This window comes from Myotis brandtii, unplaced genomic scaffold (genome assembly GCF_000412655.1).
Source record: "Myotis brandtii unplaced genomic scaffold, ASM41265v1 scaffold289, whole genome shotgun sequence".
NCBI lineage: Eukaryota > Metazoa > Chordata > Mammalia > Chiroptera > Vespertilionidae > Myotis > Myotis brandtii.
This window is the reverse complement of record NW_005361048.1, coordinates 836,048-853,545: the sequence shown is the minus strand read 5'-3', so window position 1 is coordinate 853,545 and position 17,498 is coordinate 836,048. Positions and strand designations below refer to the sequence as shown.

At 45.1% G+C, this 17,498-nt stretch overlaps 1 protein-coding gene across 1 annotated transcript in view; it reads left to right on the top strand.

Moving 5' to 3' along the window:
• ASXL3 (additional sex combs like transcriptional regulator 3) overlaps nt 1-17,498 on the top strand; it is a 94,336-nt gene that overhangs the window by 4,994 nt on the left and 71,844 nt on the right. Inside the window, 1 exon segment of the mRNA XM_014542002.1 lies at nt 9,285-9,406. Coding sequence (XP_014397488.1) covers nt 9,285-9,406 — 122 coding nt within the window.

Genomic DNA, 17,498 nt, shown 5'->3' with positions numbered 1-17,498 from the left:
CATTGTGCATGGAGTGTGCTGAGTACCTTTCTTTCTTTAATATATTTTTATTGATTTCAGAAAGGAAGGGAGAGAAAGATAGAAACATCAATGATGAGAATCATGGATTGGCTGCCTCCTGCACGCCCTCTACTGGGGATTGAGCCTGCCACCCGGGCATGTGCCCTGACCCAGAATGGAACCGTGACCTCCTGGCTCATAGGCTGATGCTCCACTCCCAGCCACTCCTGCTGGGCTGTTCTGAGTAACTTTAAAAGATGCCACGGACCCAGCTGAGGCCTCACTCCTCGCGGCCTCCGGGCCTTGTTTTGCCGGAGGCGTTTCAGGAGCTTGTCTGGGCTCCAGGTGGTTTTGGGCAGGATGGCCTGGGCCGTCACAATCAATTTCTACCTGGCGGCCACTCCAGACAGGGCTGTAGATGAGGGCGGGGCGTCCTGCCAGGTCCCCCATTTTCTCGGGTGAAGCTCATTTGTCTCTTATCCAACACCTGCATTTTCCTGGACAGCGCTGTTGGCTCATGGAGACACCTGTTCCACGTTGGTGGCCTGGAGACACCGGAGCCTGTGACAGTGGTGTTTCGGTTACACATGAAAGCCAGGGCGGAGGAAAGGGAGTACTGTTCACAGTCAGCAGTGGCCACGGGCAGGATGTAAACTTCCGCGGCCCACTCGTTCTCGCTCTCCCGGCTTTCATCCCAGCCCACGGTTCTCACAGTTCCCGAGCAGCAGGCGGGCCTCGGAAGTTCATGGAGGCCTGTCCTCTCCTGCCAGCATTTTCCTTAACCCAGTCGATTCCTTAGACATCATCCTAACAGCAAATGTCCCAAGGGCTGGGACTCTCACAGTCCCTTCCTACCTGCCTTTCTGCATTTTTGATAGCCTTGATAGGCAAGCATTTTTTCCTTAGGCTAAAACCTTTTGTGCTTTTAATTAAATGAGTTTTCTTCCCCCGCCCTCCCCCATGGAGGAGAGCAGCCGGACATCATCTAGACCCCACTCCCTTCATCCCAACTTCCCCAGTGACTTAGCCCTCCTCTGTCAAACATAGATGTCGTCCCTATTCTGTACTTCTGTTACCCACCAGGGACCCCTTTTTCTTACATATTTCCCCTGGAACTGCGGCCTCTGTTCCTGTATAATAAGATTTATACAAGAGTCAGGGAAGAAAAGAGAGTTTTCTTGTTAAGTGCAGATAAATTAGCCCATTTAAGTGGACTTTCCCCCTCATTTTCTGTGCTGTGAGGGAAATAGTTCATCATGTGGAGATAAGGATTGGAAAGAGACTATGATCTCATAATAAAAACAAACCTCCTCTCAAATAAAATCAAAATTAAAGGTATTCTCCAAATTACTCAGCTTAACTGGCCCAACTTCAGTTTGATGTATGTAGTGTGTGATTAATAAAGTACTTTTGAAGTTGATACCAGATCATCCATTCTCTCCTTTTTGTCTAAAGTGACAGTAGAGAGCCATTTCTCCAGCAGCTGGCTGCCTGAACCCCTCCTCTCGCTTCCTTGGTTGTACCTGGAGTTCCCTTTCCCGTGTTGGGTATAAAGTGATGAGCAGCAGTGCCTGTGAGGGGAGCACTTACCCTTGACGTCTACCAACCTTTTGGTGATACTCTTCCTCCCGCCTTTTTTCTATTTCCCACTTTCTAGGTGGGTTGCTGTACTTCTGTGTAGATGTTTCAGGAACCTGACGCACTGTAGACCACCACAGGCATTGTGTCGTGTAGGAGAAATAGCTGCTAATGTCTTCCGCACATCGACAGCTTATGGCAGCCGTGGGCAAACTATGGCCCATTTGAAATGGATCCGGCCCGTTTGAAATGAATAAAACTAAAAAAAAAAAAGACCGTACCCTTTTATGTAATGATGTTTACTTTGAATTTATATTAGTTCACACAAACACTCCATCCATGCTTTTGTTTCGGCCCTCCGGTCCAGTTTAAAAACCCATTGTGGCCCTCGAGTCAAAAAGTTTGCCCACCCCTGGCTTATGGTGACACCCTGTCCGTGGCCATGAGAGAAATCCGTACTGCTTCTGTGGTAGGAGGGGTTAGGTGGTGCGAGGCTGGAACCTAAAACATAGTTTTTTCCCATGAAATCTTATCTCTGATTCAGGTGTCTCTTTTCTTGTCTGAGTTTACAGGGATATTTTTATGGTATCCATGGGACAGATTGAGTGCATTCATTAGGTTGGGCCAATGAAGCAGGCCATAGATATAGTACAAGCTTCAGTTATGTAAGGTCTGTTTTATTCATAGGTGATATGGTATGAAATATTGCCAAGTATCAATACATACCATGTTCAGATGCTTTCTCCCTTGAAAATTTAAGAGGGAATTATTATTTCCGTTAGTTGATTGCTATTATTGCTCTATTTAATTGGCCTGTCTTGATATCTCATACCCTTTGAATGTTTTCTTTAATGCAACAGGGAAATTATCTAAATCCAGACACTTAAATCTACCTTAGAATAGGAATGCTTTGGGAGCGGGCACTTTTCCTTAGTCTAGATTAAAAAAGGATTAAGGAATTACTATTTTTTTTCTATAAGACATAGAGGTCAGAAAAGATTTAGTTTCGGTCAGATGGGTTTTGCCTGGTCTTCACCATCATTTTAAATAGTTTTTTTGGCACGTATTTTGTTGCTGTATATTTCCAGAAGATGTGATGCACACAATTTCAAGTGTAACTATGATGTGAGTATTTTTTTTTCTCCAAACAGAAGCTTTTTTTTATTAGGGATACTTTCAAATTATCTGCTTGTTAATCTTTCAAAACAAATTGTAGTTATCATGACTAGGTTTTTATAGACCTGGTTTTTCTCAGGTAAAATTACTAGTTCTATGCTATTGTTCTTTGAAAGTTACCTTTTAAAAAGTTGTGGTCTCAACATTAGTACTTAGGTCTTATTCACTGTTTTTCTCCCTGCATTTATTTTCTACGGGACTTGGCATGAAAGGGCTCAATAAAAGTTTTACAACTGAATGAATAATTAATAAAAAAATAAATACGCTCTTTCTAAGACCCAACCCTCTTTTAAGATGTGATTGGATCCTAACCCGTGGCACACGTGTTCGAGTTCATGTGTGGTCGCGGATTTAAGGTTTTCTTTATGAGAACAGTATTAAAACTATTGTGTGTGTCAGGATTATTTCTACAGATCACTGTGTTGATGTGAGAGCATCTAGTATGAGTTTTCAGAAACGTAGAAAGGGGGTCGTTGGAGGGGGAACTGGTAGAAATGAGATTGACCCCAAGAGGCCCCTCTCCCTGCCTCGGTTGCACCTTTGAACACCAGTGGCCTCAGGTAGCCTGTTACTTACTGTGCAGCCTAATGAGACACACAGATCCCTTTGTGGGAGTGACTACGTTATGCAACATCGGGTCTGTTTGGTGGTTCTGTCCCCACACAGCTCCTGCTATTCCAAGTAAGCATCGCGATGTCTAAATTTGACTCTAAATTTATTTTTATTTCGGTCTGCAAAGCCTCTAAATTGCGACTGTCCTCTTACAATGAGGCGGGGAGTCAGGACAGCAGATCGGCAGTTCCTGGCAGGCCCTGCGTCTTCCACTGACTCGCATAGGACGTTCTGTGCTTCAGTTTCCATATTTGCCCGAATGGACCCCAGGATCGTTTAAACATTTTCAAAATAGTGCTTCCATTTTCAAAGTGAGCCCGGGGCAGAGGGGTGGGGATGGGCTAGAAAAGGGGTACATGGGGCTGGGGGGAAAGGGGACATATGTAATACTTTCAGCAATGAAGATTTTAAAAAGTCAGTAAATAAATTCACCTTTTATGTGTGCGTTTCCATAATGAAAAACTGTTTCGCTGACCCCCCGCCCCCTTTTGTGAATTCTTATTAAAAACAGTGATTGAAAGTTAACTTTAAAAAGTGTTCAGGTAAATTTAATGAAAATCAAATTGGACACTTTAGTTTAACCAGCATTTATAGATCAACATGTATAGATCTGTTCATACATCCGTCCCTGAGTTTTGGAGCCTGTGGGTGGTGAGGCAGACACTTCCCCACCTGGGACTGTGGTGAATTCGGACACTAAGTTCCGAGGGAACATGATTCGGGGAGGAGTAAGCCCACCTCAGAGACCGGGTGGTCAGGAAAGTTTTGGGGGAGGCTGTGTGAGTTGGGTCCGTCAAGATGAGTTTGTCCAGTCATCTGTTGAAGGTCACTTGGGTCGTTTCCATGTGTTGGCTCTTGTCAGTAATGCTCAGTGGTACATATAGACAGTGCAATACTACTCGGCCATAACAAAGATGAAACATTGTCATTTGCAACAACATGGATCGATCTTGAGGGTGTTATACTAAGGGGAATACGTCAGATAGAAAAGGGACAAGAACCATATGATTTCACTCACATGTGAGATATAAAACAAAAAGCAACAAGTGAACCAAAAAGAAAGCACCAAACATACCTCATAGCCACAGACAGCAGGGGAGAGGGAACCAGGGGAGAGGGAGGAGAGGGAAAGGGGGTCAAGTACATGGAGGCAGAGGAAACCAGACTGCTTGGTGAGGACACAGTAGAGAATACAGGTGTTTATTATAAAGTCGTACACTTGAAATTTATATAATGTTATTAACCAATGTTACCTCAACAATTTTTAAAACATTTTTATTGATTTTATAGAGGAAGGGAGAGGGAGAGAGAAATAGAAACATCAATGATGAGAGAGAATTATTGATTGGCTCCCTCCTGTACCCGAGGCATATTCCGTGACCAGGAATCAAACCGTGACCTCCTGGTTCAGAGGTGGATGCTCAACCACAGAGCCACACCAGCCAAGGTTACCTCAATAAATGTAATTTTAAAAATGAGTTTGCCAGGCAGAGAGATGAAGAAAGGGTACATGGAAGAGGGACAGTCAGGACAATTGCAGAAAATGCAGTAAGTGTATGTGTTCAGGGAATCCAGCCGGGTCTCTGGTGTCTGGATCAGAGAGGGTGGGAGTGTGTGTATGTGTGTGGGGGCGGGGGCGACCAAGATGTGAGTCTGGAAGGAGAGACAGAGTCAAGATTTCCCTCTGAGCCTGCCCTTCTTTGTGTCTCAAGTTCAAGGTCCAAGGCCTCTTGCACACCTGCCAATGGGTTAGTAATGAGATGGGAGGGAACGGCACCATCCCCTCTCCTAGCACCCAACTTTAAAAGTATGAGCTCTAACCCATATTTTCCAGCTCAGCCATGTTTTCAAGATGAACGGGAAGTGAACAAGAGGAGAGAGAGGGGCAAGCTGGGCACCCTGAGGGCAGAGGCCGAAATCCAGGCCTGCTGGAACCCAGGCGCCAGCTTCTCTGCCTTCACGCCTGTCCCAGGATCCCCTGTCACCCTCCACCTCCCAGACAGAATATATTGGAGGAGGGCTTTGGGAGTCTGAGAGTGAAAGAACGGAGAAGCAGATGAGCAGCAAATACCAAGGATCCCATCAACGGCTTGGATTTAAAAGGAGCAAATTAGCTTTGCACTATGTTTGTAGATTGCCGAGTTTGGGCAGTCAAGCCATATGTACTCAGAAATAGGGTTCCTGTCACTTTAGAATTGTGTTCCTCATCCGTGTGTCCACCACAGAGGAGCAGGCAGTCCTGTGGGGCATGGAGGGATAAGACCCTGGCATTCGTGTTGTGCTGGCGCCAGTGCACGGTCAGGAGAAAGCTCCCCTTCTGTTCGGAATGCCAAGGAGGTGTCCCTCTCTAAGCTGCCCGTGCGTGTGGGATGCTCACTGGGTAAAACATCTGTCCGAACCCTTCAGTTTCTTGGCTCCCGGAGCAACTCCGTGTACAGGGATTTCCCCAGGTCCTTTCTTTAGCATTCATTTCCTTTGGCTTGGATTTCAGAGGCCGAACTCAGTCCCTTAGATAAATATTCAGGCCACTGTTTAAAATAAACCCTCTGTTATTTATTTATCATGTCTGTTATTGAGAAAGCGACAAGAATAAGTCCAAGTGGAAACCATGTGTTCTGTCAGAAGGTAAATCTGCGAGAACCTGCACAGTCCAACGACACAGTGTTTTTAGAGTGAGCCACCCTCAGCACATCCATGGCACAAGAGTGGTTCATGCCAGACACGCCCAGCTCAACAGCCATGTTGTCAAGGCGTACACGCAGGCGTACCCTTGGAGATCTAGGGACTCATTACATTGTGCCTCACCCATGTTTCTCTTTCTTTTTTACCCTTAAACGTGTTTTTTTAAAATTATTATTTATTTATTTCAGAGAGGAAGAAAGAGGAAGAGAGAGATAGAGACATCAATGATGAGAGGGAATCATTAATTGGCTGCCTCCTGCACGCCCCCCACTGGGGACCGAGCCCGCAACCTGGGCATGTGCCCTTCACCAGAATCAAACCCGGGACCCTTCAGTCTGCAGGCTGCCGCTCTAACCACTGAGCAAACCCCGCTAGGGCAAAAGTGTTTTTAACCCAAAGGAACACTCCCTTATAGATTTTATGTTCTATTACATTTACGTTCTTTAAGATTCTACAATGATTTTTTACTAATTAGAGAAAATAGTTTGACTCAGAAAAATAGGACTAAATTCCAGAAAAAAGGGTTGGAGAAAGAAGTGCCTAGGTAGTAAAGGAATTCTTGTCATCCTTCCCCGGGGGCTTGGAAGGTCAGATAAAGCAGTCTAGAGCTGGTTTAGAGGAAAACGAATCATCTTGGGGGGAAACTTCATAGTATTTCTTGACACTGTTTCAGTTTTACGGTCCTGCCTTCTATCTGAAGTTCTAGACCCCAAGTTGAACAAAAATCCTTCTTTGAAAGCACTGTGTACATACATGCGAGTCACCATTAGCACCGTGAATTTAATACTGAATTTAAACCAGACTCTTCAGCACATATGGTGATGCTGAAACAGGTATCATGATGCAATGGTCTCCTGAGTCGCAGAGAAATAGAGCGAGTTGAGTTGTAAGTTAGGTGTCTGTTGCCCTCAGGGAGGCAACCGCTGATGGTCCGATGCTTATGGGAGCATCGGAAAACATAGCGGGCGCGAGGCTGTAACTACATGTACACGATGAAGCGGCTGGTGGTGTCTGATCCTGCTGCGTTGATGTTTACCTCTGAAATACTTATGAAGAATATCATTTCCCAAGAAAACTGGTAAATTTGTTTAGATGTCCAGAAGTCAGAAGCACTCTCATATTTTCCATAAAGTCCCTAAAATCCATTTGGTTATTCTTTTCAATTAACCAGTACATTTCCTTTTTTTTTTTTTTTGATGGAAATACTACTCTAAGAATGCAAAAGTAATAAAACGTATTTGCTAATGCCCACTTTACTTCTGGCTAGGCTTCTATCACACTCGTTTAGGTCTGGCCAACTGGTGGTTATTTCTCATATTTTTGAACAAGTAAGCTTTGTGAGAGTGTTACCAAGTCCTCCTCCAGCTGTCATTTCAAGGAGAGAAGCGAGGAGCCTGTGGTTTATGCCAGCGGTGTTTTAATATGTTTCTTAACTGGAACAGTTAGACTGTTTTGAGGAAACATTTCATTGGTATCAAACAGAAAAGGTCACCTGATCTTTAGTTCAAGGACTTCTCGCACTATCTCCATGGGCAAGTCCTTTTGCTACTTCAACCGCACCATCTCCTGGGCCGGTCATTCTCACCGACGGCTCTCGATTTTCTCATGTTGGGGCTGAGTGCGTTGTTCCCTGGGCCCCAGTCACCTCCCGTGTCAGGACTGCCAACGTGATGCAGGGGAAGCAGGCTGCTCTAGACGTTGCGTTGTTGGCGTCAGCTCTTGGCATTGACGCCAGGTATTTTCAGTGGAAAAGGACGGGCCTGGCCTGGGGACCCAGCTCCTCTGTTCCCGTGGCTGTGTGACCAGGGGCAGGTGATCGAGCCATTTCAATCCCTAGTTTTCTCTCTCCGGTTTGGAAGTAGTACCTGTCCATCGGGCACGGAAGCTGTGAGGAAGACATGAGATCACATGGGTTAAGCGCCTGGCTTTAATAACCAACCATTATTTTATCGTCCGAAACGTGTTCCGTTTGGCTTGCTGATAGCTTTCTGTACTGAAACGAAACTTGAACGCTTCTTCCCAAACATTATCTGTGATGACCCACATTCCATTTCTGGGCATCATGCTCCTGAGTCCATCCAAAGCTGCTGGGTGCTCGCAGCGCTGGGCCCCGAGCGCTCCCGGGTCCGACCAGCATCGCTCCCACTCTCCCTTGTTTTGTGTGTTTTTGACGCGAGGGTCAGCGTCCTCCTGCGCTGCTGTTTCTTGGAAAATTCTCGTGGATTCGTGTCAACCCTGTTGTCCTTAGCAAGTCACATGTTGAGCTTTTACCGCATGTCCTTACGTTATTTTCTTCCATCTCCCTCCTCTTGCCTCCTGCCTCTGACCCGAGCCTTCCTTCTGCCAGTCGCCATAGTGCTTCCTCACTGTGATTTTCCCAGTAACTCCTTCCCCCTCGTGTGCACAGGGCCGGTCCACACTGCACCCCTGCAGAGCCCCCCCCCCCGGCCCCCCGTGTTAACCCTCGTCCCTCCGGTGGGAGGGGTGAGGACAGAAAGACGTGCTCTAGCTCTCCCAGGTGTCAGAGGGCAGGCGGGGAGTGTGGGCCGTGGGTCAGCCGTGCCAGCCAGGCAGTGGTTTTTCTGAAAAGCAGACTTTTCTAAGGAGCGGTCTGTAGAGTGAGCATCAGGGAAGCTTGACTCGGGGACAAATGGCCAATCCTGTTGTCCTCTGCCCAGGGTTCCATGTTCTTGGAAATCATCATCTTCACTTGACAGCTGGCACTTTGGATTTCATTTTTCTTCTCGTGCCACGTAACTTGGCCCCTAGGAGGGATGCACATGCCGTAGGAGGCCAGGGACTCTGTCGAAGGAGGGATGGAGGAATTATACTGCCTCCAAGGTTCATGGATTTAACGCACTTCCATGAATTTGGGTTGTTTCTTCACAATACTGCGCGTGGCCTCGTCTCCATGCTCAGAACTGCAGAGTCTCTACTGACCCCCGACTCTTGAGGGAGACGTTGTGTTCCTTTCTGTGTCCATACAAGGGCCCTGTGACATGGGGATCATCATCAGTCAGGGGGTCAGAAAACGGAGGCCTGGCAAAGTGGGACTGTGGCCTCACAGCTATTAAATGATCCCTTGTTTCAAAGGTAGTGGCTCTCCTTTGCACTGCGCTCTTTTGTGTTATTTTAGGAATCCGTGTTCAGCTGGAGAAAAACTCCCGGTTAATGACAGTGGATATAAAATAAAAGGAATTCAAATTAGTAATATCCTTCTCTCTGTGTGTTTCCAGTTTGTGCCAAGCAGGTGCCCGACGAAGCATCTTGTACTCGGGATCCCAGTCTTCCTAACACGGCCGTGCCAAGCAAGCTGGTGTCTTCCTTCCAGCAACACACCAAGAAGGCTCTGAAGCAGGTGAGCCGGCGGCCTCGGGCCTCCGTCCTGTGCTTCTGCCCACGGAAGGCCACGCGTCTTGTGTGGAGAAAGTAAAATAAATAAGAACATAGCAGCCAGAAGGCAATACACATGCCCGAATCCAACCCCTTCCGTAGTATTTAGTGCAGTCATTTCAATCTAGGCCCAAAGCTGCGAGAGGCTTGTTTGAGCACTTTGATGTAAAAGAGAAGAGGGAAAATGTGCCTGGAAACATATAAAAACTTGTATGAAGGCTTTTGTGAGTGTGATTCATAGTAAGCATGTTGGGTTCATCAACGCATTGCATGTTTTGAAAATAGCGTCTCTGTGTATTGTCTCATGTTTATCTGAAAGTTGACGTCAACAATAAACAGGCTGGCCGGACGTGGCTCAGTGGTTGAGCATCGACCTGTGAACCAGAAGGTCACGGTTCGATTTCCTGGTCAGGGCACATGCCCACATGGTGGGCTCCATCCCCAGTGGGGGCCATGCAGGAGGCAGCGGATCAATGATTCTCTCTCATCACTGATGTTTCTCTCTCTCCCTCTCCCTTCCTCTCTGAAATCAATGAAAATATATATTAAAAAAATCGCAGATAGTTTCCTTCTCATTACTGAGATGCATTAAGTTACAAATGAGGAAAACAGTAATTGTGGCTTGCTCGCATGTAGAATATGCGTCTTCAGTGAGCGTGGTTTGGTGCTGAATGGAGCTACCTTGGCATATCGTCCTGGTATCACATCAGCAATCTTGACTTGTGTGTCCTTGTCCAGAGATAGTGGTGAGAGGTGATGGCTACAAGGTCTGACATATTCTGGTTTCAATGTTTGCTATTCTGTGTGACTCCGGGCAAGCCACTTGTATTCTCCGCCTCTCAAATTCTATTTCTAGAAAATGTGGGGATGATCTGAGGACTGAGCGAGGTGGTTCACTAGCAGCACGTGGTCAAGTGAGTGTCTGGCCCACAGTAATCACTCAGTAAGTGTCAGCCACAGCGGTCACACCGCCCCTGCTCCACTGTGCAGGGAAGGGAAGGAAGGATGCTGTGGTTAGATGGGGACCTTGTGCGATGCTCATCCTAAGGATGTTACTGAGCGGAAGGCTCACATGTTTAACCCTGAATTCCTGGTTTTCCCCTGGGTGACGGCTTTACTCGGACATTTTTATTTGGATCCTTGAATGACGCCCTCTTCCACCTCACCTCTTGCTGACCCTTACCAAGTCTGGTGTCATTCTAGGGATACAGTATTTATGACAAGGAAAGAGATACCATGTTTGTAAATAAAGTTCAGCATTTCTTTAAAAGCTCCATCAATCATTTCTTTAAAAGTTCAGTCAATCTCTGGAGCTTCTTATATTCACATCCAATCTCCTAGGTTTAGACGGTCTCCGCCTACTTTTCCTCTACTTCAAACAAAGCAACTTAATACTGTTGTACTGAATTATATTACCTTTTATTCTATATGAATTATTGAAATTTGAAGTATTTCCATTCATTGGGATTATATCGATGGTAGTAACATAGGTCAAATAATCTTGCCATTTATATCCTTGCTCTTGGGAAATGGTTTAGACGCCAAAGAACAAAGTTGAATTTAGTGTTGAGGTCCCTTGTGATGAGGCTGAAATAAAGGGTGGGTGATGGTAGGGAAACCTAGGAAGGGCTTATTCAGGTAATAAAATGCTGACCAGGACAGAGCAAAAGACACTAAACTGGGTGCTGGTAGTCGTAGCATCTAAGAAACATAGATGCAATCGTAAATGAAACTCATGCTTCCGGGGAGCGGTGATTGAGAAAATGTGCACCCCGTGAAGCCTTCCTGTGTGCGAATGGAGACATGAAAACTCACATCTCTGCATTGTCAGGTCTCATTGCTTTTCACTCCCTTCATTTTGGTTTCATATCATCTGAACATTTTTTACAATGACTCAAATATCGCACAGCTCTGAGTTAGTGGTTTTTTGTGTTATTTTATTGCAGAGCACGTGTTCATGGGAAGTGACACTTGCTTGCTCAGGCTCTAAGCCTTGTCTTAAGAAAATCTATTGTGAAAACTTCTGAATGTCCAGAAAGAGCTATTTATCCATGCCTTAAAATGTCCTATTGCATAACCAAGTAACAAATGAGTCACCAGGGGAATATGGCCCGCTGTATAGCAGCTATGCTAATGTTTGATTAATAATCAAATTCCTATCGGAAATACATTTAGAAGAAAAGCTGTTCTTGCAGAATGTTGCTCAGATTCCCTGTAATTGCTGAATTTCTTCAGGCAGCATTTCACAAGTTGACTGAACACGAGGCTTTGTAAATTATAGCAGCTCAGCGTGTACGCAGCTCACCTTTCTTTTGGAGAGTTGACTGGCCCTAGAGAAGTGGTGTAAGTGCATATGTTATATGTCCATAGATATCCAATATTTGTGTTCTGTGTTTGCGAATGTATGTTTTGTGTATATATTTATATGCACAAGTCATCATTTCATGAATGTAGGGCCAGCCGAATGACCCTCATAATCGCATCAGCCGACATTTACTTTTCTGAATCCTAGACATTGTGCTTTGCATTCCACATGCACTGTGCCGTTTAATCCTCATGCAAGTCCTTAAAAGCAGGGACCAGCATCCCCATTTTTCAAATGAGGAAACTAAGGTCCAGAGACGTTAGGTAACTTGCTTAAGATCGTCCAGTGAGTAAATCTTGGTGATGACATTTCAGCCCAGAATCATCATTTCAGATACTGCCCCCTTAGTGCATACTGCCTTTTGGCATCTATATATATAAAATAGAGAAATATGCTAATTAACCGGGACCCCGTAACGGGTCAACCGGACAGGAGGAGGTTCCTTGCGCAGAGTCGGGGGCAGGGCGGCAGGGGCCTCCGCACGCCTGCGCTGAAGGAGGGCCTGATCAGCAGCGGCCTCGGCTGCTTCAAGGGCGGGAAAAAACACCACCACCAAAATCCAGTAGCTTTACACTCATAAATGTAAGTGAATCATAATAATGTAAAGCAAATATCCCCACAAAATAAGCCAGATAGAGTTCCCAGTCCTGAGCCCACGCCGCCACCCCAGTGTGAAGTTGTAGCTGTGGAGGGTGGGTTTTTACTGGGCAGTACTGTGGACGGCAGTGTGTCTATAGGCCGGTACTTACAGGGCCATATACCCCTTGGCTACTGACATCGATCATTCTCCCTGTTCCTAAATACTTGGGACCCTTCTACTTCCTAATTATGGAACTGTTAGTTAGCATCGCATGTTGGGTGTAATCGCATGAATAATGAAGAAAGGGTAATGAAGAAAGATTAAGCTTTGGAAGTTTATAAACAGAATCAAAGGAAAGCTTGAAGTAGGATGAGGTCTGCTATGGGAGGTAACCTGGTGGCTCCCCCAGGTTTGGCTCCCGGCATTATTTAGGGTGTAGGATTTATTCATAAAGTTGCACAGCCTGTTTCCCTCTTCACACCCCAAAGCAGATATAATGTTGGCATTTTGCTTTAGCTTTGTATATTTGACCAATACTGCGAAATTCCAAAGGTTATGTTGCCTGATAGCAGTTTCTAACATTTAGCACACTAGCAACAATGCAAGTTGTTGGTGCCTGACCCAGCCAGCTGTTTCGTGTGTGTGTGTGTGTGTGTGTGTGTGTGTGTGTGTGTGTGTGCAGTGATTTTAGCATTTGCAGCATGTGGTACTTTGAATTTCAGGGAAGGGCTTATTACATTCAGTGCATTCTTAAGTTACATTGTCGGTGTTGTTTTTCAACTAAAATAAAGCAGGCGTTACTTGTTTATGCAAATCCAAGCTAATACAAGAGCCTCTGGCTTTAGGTTTTATTTTTCATTCGAGGGGAAATGAGAACTGTGTCATGTTTGCATAGTTATCTGACAGGCTTTCTGTTTACCAATTTAAATGTTTATCTCAAGCAAGCATGTCAGACTCGCGGCCCACGGGCCACATGCCTCATTTATTTGGCTTGTGTTAGCCTTTGAGTTTGACATGCTTGATCTAAAGGGTTTCATGTCTCTTTTTTCAATTGAACTTATTGGAGGTGACATTGATTAATAAAACTATGTGGGTTTCAGGTATACAGTTCTACATCATCTGTATTATCTCTTGTTATAAGAGAATATTGGGGTGCACCTCTAGAGAAAAGCATGCCGAGTCAGCACCTTCTGGTTTCTTTCTTTCCACATCGATCTAAAACTGTAACTAATGTCTGGTGGGGTCTTTCCTTTTCCTAGACTGGTTGAGCTCTGTTATGTGTCCTTGAAATAGTACGTTTATTTCCAAGTTATGGCCTGTAAATGTCTCTCATATGGACTAGTACCTGAAAGCATTTGACTTGGCAAGTCCAATAGACTCTGTAGTTTGGACGTAAGAACATTTACATGTGGGCAGCATGGTAGACTGCATTTATGCTTGCCATCTGCTTGTTTATTTAGGTTTTGATGCTGCTTCTTTCTGGGTTTGAAATTACAGGATTTAAAGTTGTTAAATAAGCTCTCCATTAGCATGTCAGTGGAGAGCTCAGGCTTGGGTAGTTGGGGTGCCTTGGGGATATCATTCCCCTAAAATGCATCTAGACTAATATAATAAGTAGCATGAGTGTCAAATAGAAGGGTATGCAGGTGGACCAGCAGGCCCCCGGGCTAATTGAGACCCTTGGTGTGGAATAGAAAAAGCCCGCATCGCAGCCCCAAGTCGTCACCACCACAAAAATATTTCCCCTTCATGGTACCCCGTGCAGAGCTAACCTTCCAGGACCCGCTAAAGTGGCCTTCCTCATCCTACTTTCTTAATCTATTACATGGATTTCCAGGCTGTGGGATACCTAAACTTAGATGATTACAAGTTAAATTGCATTTAACTTCTGTTATATTTGTAATAATATAAAATAGAAACTTTTGTTCTGGGAATTGTAGCTAAAGCTCAAAGTTGAGGACAGTGGGATACAAGGGTACCTTGCTGTGAAGAGAGGTGCAGAGGCCTTACTGAGAGAAGGCATTGGCTGCTGACCGCCCCTGCAGCCTGTATGCAAACAGCCTGAATGCAGACAGCCTGAATACAATAGCCTGTTGCAAACAGTCTGAATGCAACAGCCTGAATACAAACAGCCTGAATACAAACAGCCTTTATACAAACAGCCTTTATACAGCCTGAATACAAACAGCCTTTATACAAACAGCCTGAATACAAACAGCCTTTATACGAACAGCCTGTATACAAACAGCCTGAATACAACAGCCTAAATGCAAACAGCCTGAAAACAAACAGCCTAAATGCAAACAACCTGAATGCAAACAGCCTGAATAAAACAGCCTGAATGCAAACACCTCTGTGCATTTTCTATTTATACATCTTAGCAGCACTGTGTCTGTTTCACAGGGACATGTACCAGGTAATTTACTCAGCATTGCTCTGCTCGCGCACTCTTTCTCTGACTCTACACCTCGCCATTAACTACGGCACCCCACAGTCTTTTTTAAAAATATATTTTTATTGATATCAGAGAGGAAGGGCGAGATAGAAATATCACTGATGAGAAAGAATCACTGATTGACTGCATCCTGCACGTGCCATAATGGGGATTGAACCTGCAAATCCAGCATGTGCCTTGGCCAGGAGTTGAACCATGATCTCCTGGTGCATAGGCTGACGCTCAACCACTGAGCCACCCCAGCCAGGTATGGCACCCCACAGTCTTAACCAGGGCTCTGCACCCACAGTCTTAACCACCACACCCCACAGTCATCACCAGGACTCTGCAGCAGCCCGTCCTCAACCAGGAATGGGGTTACTACCTCCCTTGGGCATGGTCAGACTCATTTATTGGATGAGGTGAGGAGCATTGTTAATGGTGTCAAAGATCGGTGCCCTCAGGCTCACTGAGGCTCAGAACCATCTCTGTTTTGTCTGGCACATTGTTCAAAACAGGAAAACTCCCCTAAACATCCTGAAAGTCCAGTTGTGTTGGTTCCCTGAGCAGGTGCTGGCCCCTCCAGTGGGGTGTGTATCCCCACTCACTTCAGCCTCCCCTCTGTCACCGGTGTGGTCCAAACAGCACTGCACATTTTTTCAAGGAATTGTGAGGACACAAGCAGCCTCTATGTGTGAGTTGCAGAAACATGGTTATATAACTCCCCACCCCCCAAAACACACACAGAAAACCAAAACCATGACTAGCTAGCTTCTTCACTTGCAGGATCTGTCCAAGAGACCGGCAATGTAAGACACACATTAATATGTATCATAATGCGAGGCCGGATTCACTACACGGCCTGCCTGGTGGACATGACAAACGCCAGAGTTCTCTGGTCGGAGCCCGCCCAGACTATCCTGAACATCTCATTGGGGTCCGCATTGCTTCCCCCATCCTTCCACACCCGATCTGCATGGAGGAGTCCTCTGTGTCCTGGTCCAATAAACCCCACTTGCTGGGAAGGGAACTGGACTCTTCCATGAGCCCAGCACCGCTCAGCCTACGATGAGGCGGATCTTGTGAATGTGGCCAGGATGCCCCTTCCTGTAGCTGAGCCCAGGTGCCCCTCAGTTTACCTGGGAGCCTGCTGTCCACTGTGACACTCCCCAATTGTTGCTTATTTGCCCCTAGAAAAGTTCATCGGGGTCCAACATAATGCTCATGTTTTAGAGGTAAAATGTTATATTAAGGCCCGGCCAGCGTGGCTCTGTGATTGAACGTCGACCTATGGATGAGGAGGTCATGGTTCGATTCCCAGTCAGGGCACATGCCCAGGTTGCGGGCTTGATAGCCAGTGGGGGTTGTGCAGGAGGCAGCCGATCAATGATTCTCTCTCATCATTGATGTTTCTAGCTTTCTCTCACTCCTCTTCCCCTCTGAAATAAATAAAAATATATTTTTCTAAAATGTTATATTAAGAAATATTGTTTAAATTTCTGAGTAGGAAATACATGTTCATAAAGAAAATCATTGAAATAAGCACAATATTGATTAGCATTATTTTATCCCTACCTGGTTCCACCATGACTCTTTAAAATTAAAAATAGCTGTAGGTTTGGTTTTTAAAAAAAGGTTTTGTTTTTGGTCAATTTTCACCCAAGCATATTTTTTTCCACTTATTTTTTTATGAGGGAGGGGAAGGGATGGAAGGAGAGAAACATCAATGTGAGAGAGACTCTGACTGGGGCTGGATAGCAAACCTGCAACCCAGGTACGTGCCGTGCCCTTGACCAGGAATCGAACCAAAACCCGAGACCCTTCAGTGCACACACCAACGCTCTAGCCACTGAGCTTACCGGCCAGGGCAGCTAAGGGTTTTCATTGTTTTTATACTATTATTGCTGTCATGGTTTCTTCTGATCCAACTACTAATTTTCCTATAATAGAGTCTTCTCAGCTCTAAAAATTGAGGGTGGAATTTTTATTACTTTAATTATTACCACCAGATGCTGTGAAAAGGCAGGCCATCTTTGACTTTATGATTCAGGCTGATGGGCCTCTTTGTATTTTATCTCTTTCTCTCTTTTTTTCTAACCAATATTTTCCAAAATACACCTGACATCAAATGAATATTTTTTAAATGCCTATTTGAACTGCCAAGGGAAACAGTTTAAATCTATGATGTAGAGCCTCCTAAAAACCTGTCACTCTTTGTAGATTTTATTGTTTTGTGGGTGTCTTACATAGTGGGCAAAGATGGACTTAATTGTAATGGAAAGCACTGTGTTGCCTCATTCTGTTTTTTTTATTGGATTGATGGTTTAATGTCCATAAATTGCTTTGTGTTCGTACATAAGGCTAGAGAGAGTTATGTATACACCTTGATGAAAAAGAGCAAATGTCTTAAATATTTTATAGCACATGTGCTCTCATTAAATATATTATTGAGACGCCTGGCCGCCATGGTTCAGTGGTTGAGCATCAACCTATGAACCAGGAGGTCATGATTTGATTCCCAGTCAGGGTACATGCCCAAGTTGTGGGCTCAATTCTCAGTGGGGTAGGGGGTGCAGGAGGCAGCCAATCAGTGATTCTCTCATCATTGATGTTTCTATCTCTCTCTCCTTCTTCTTTCCTCTCCAAAATCAATAAGAAACTTTTAAGTAAAAAAAAAA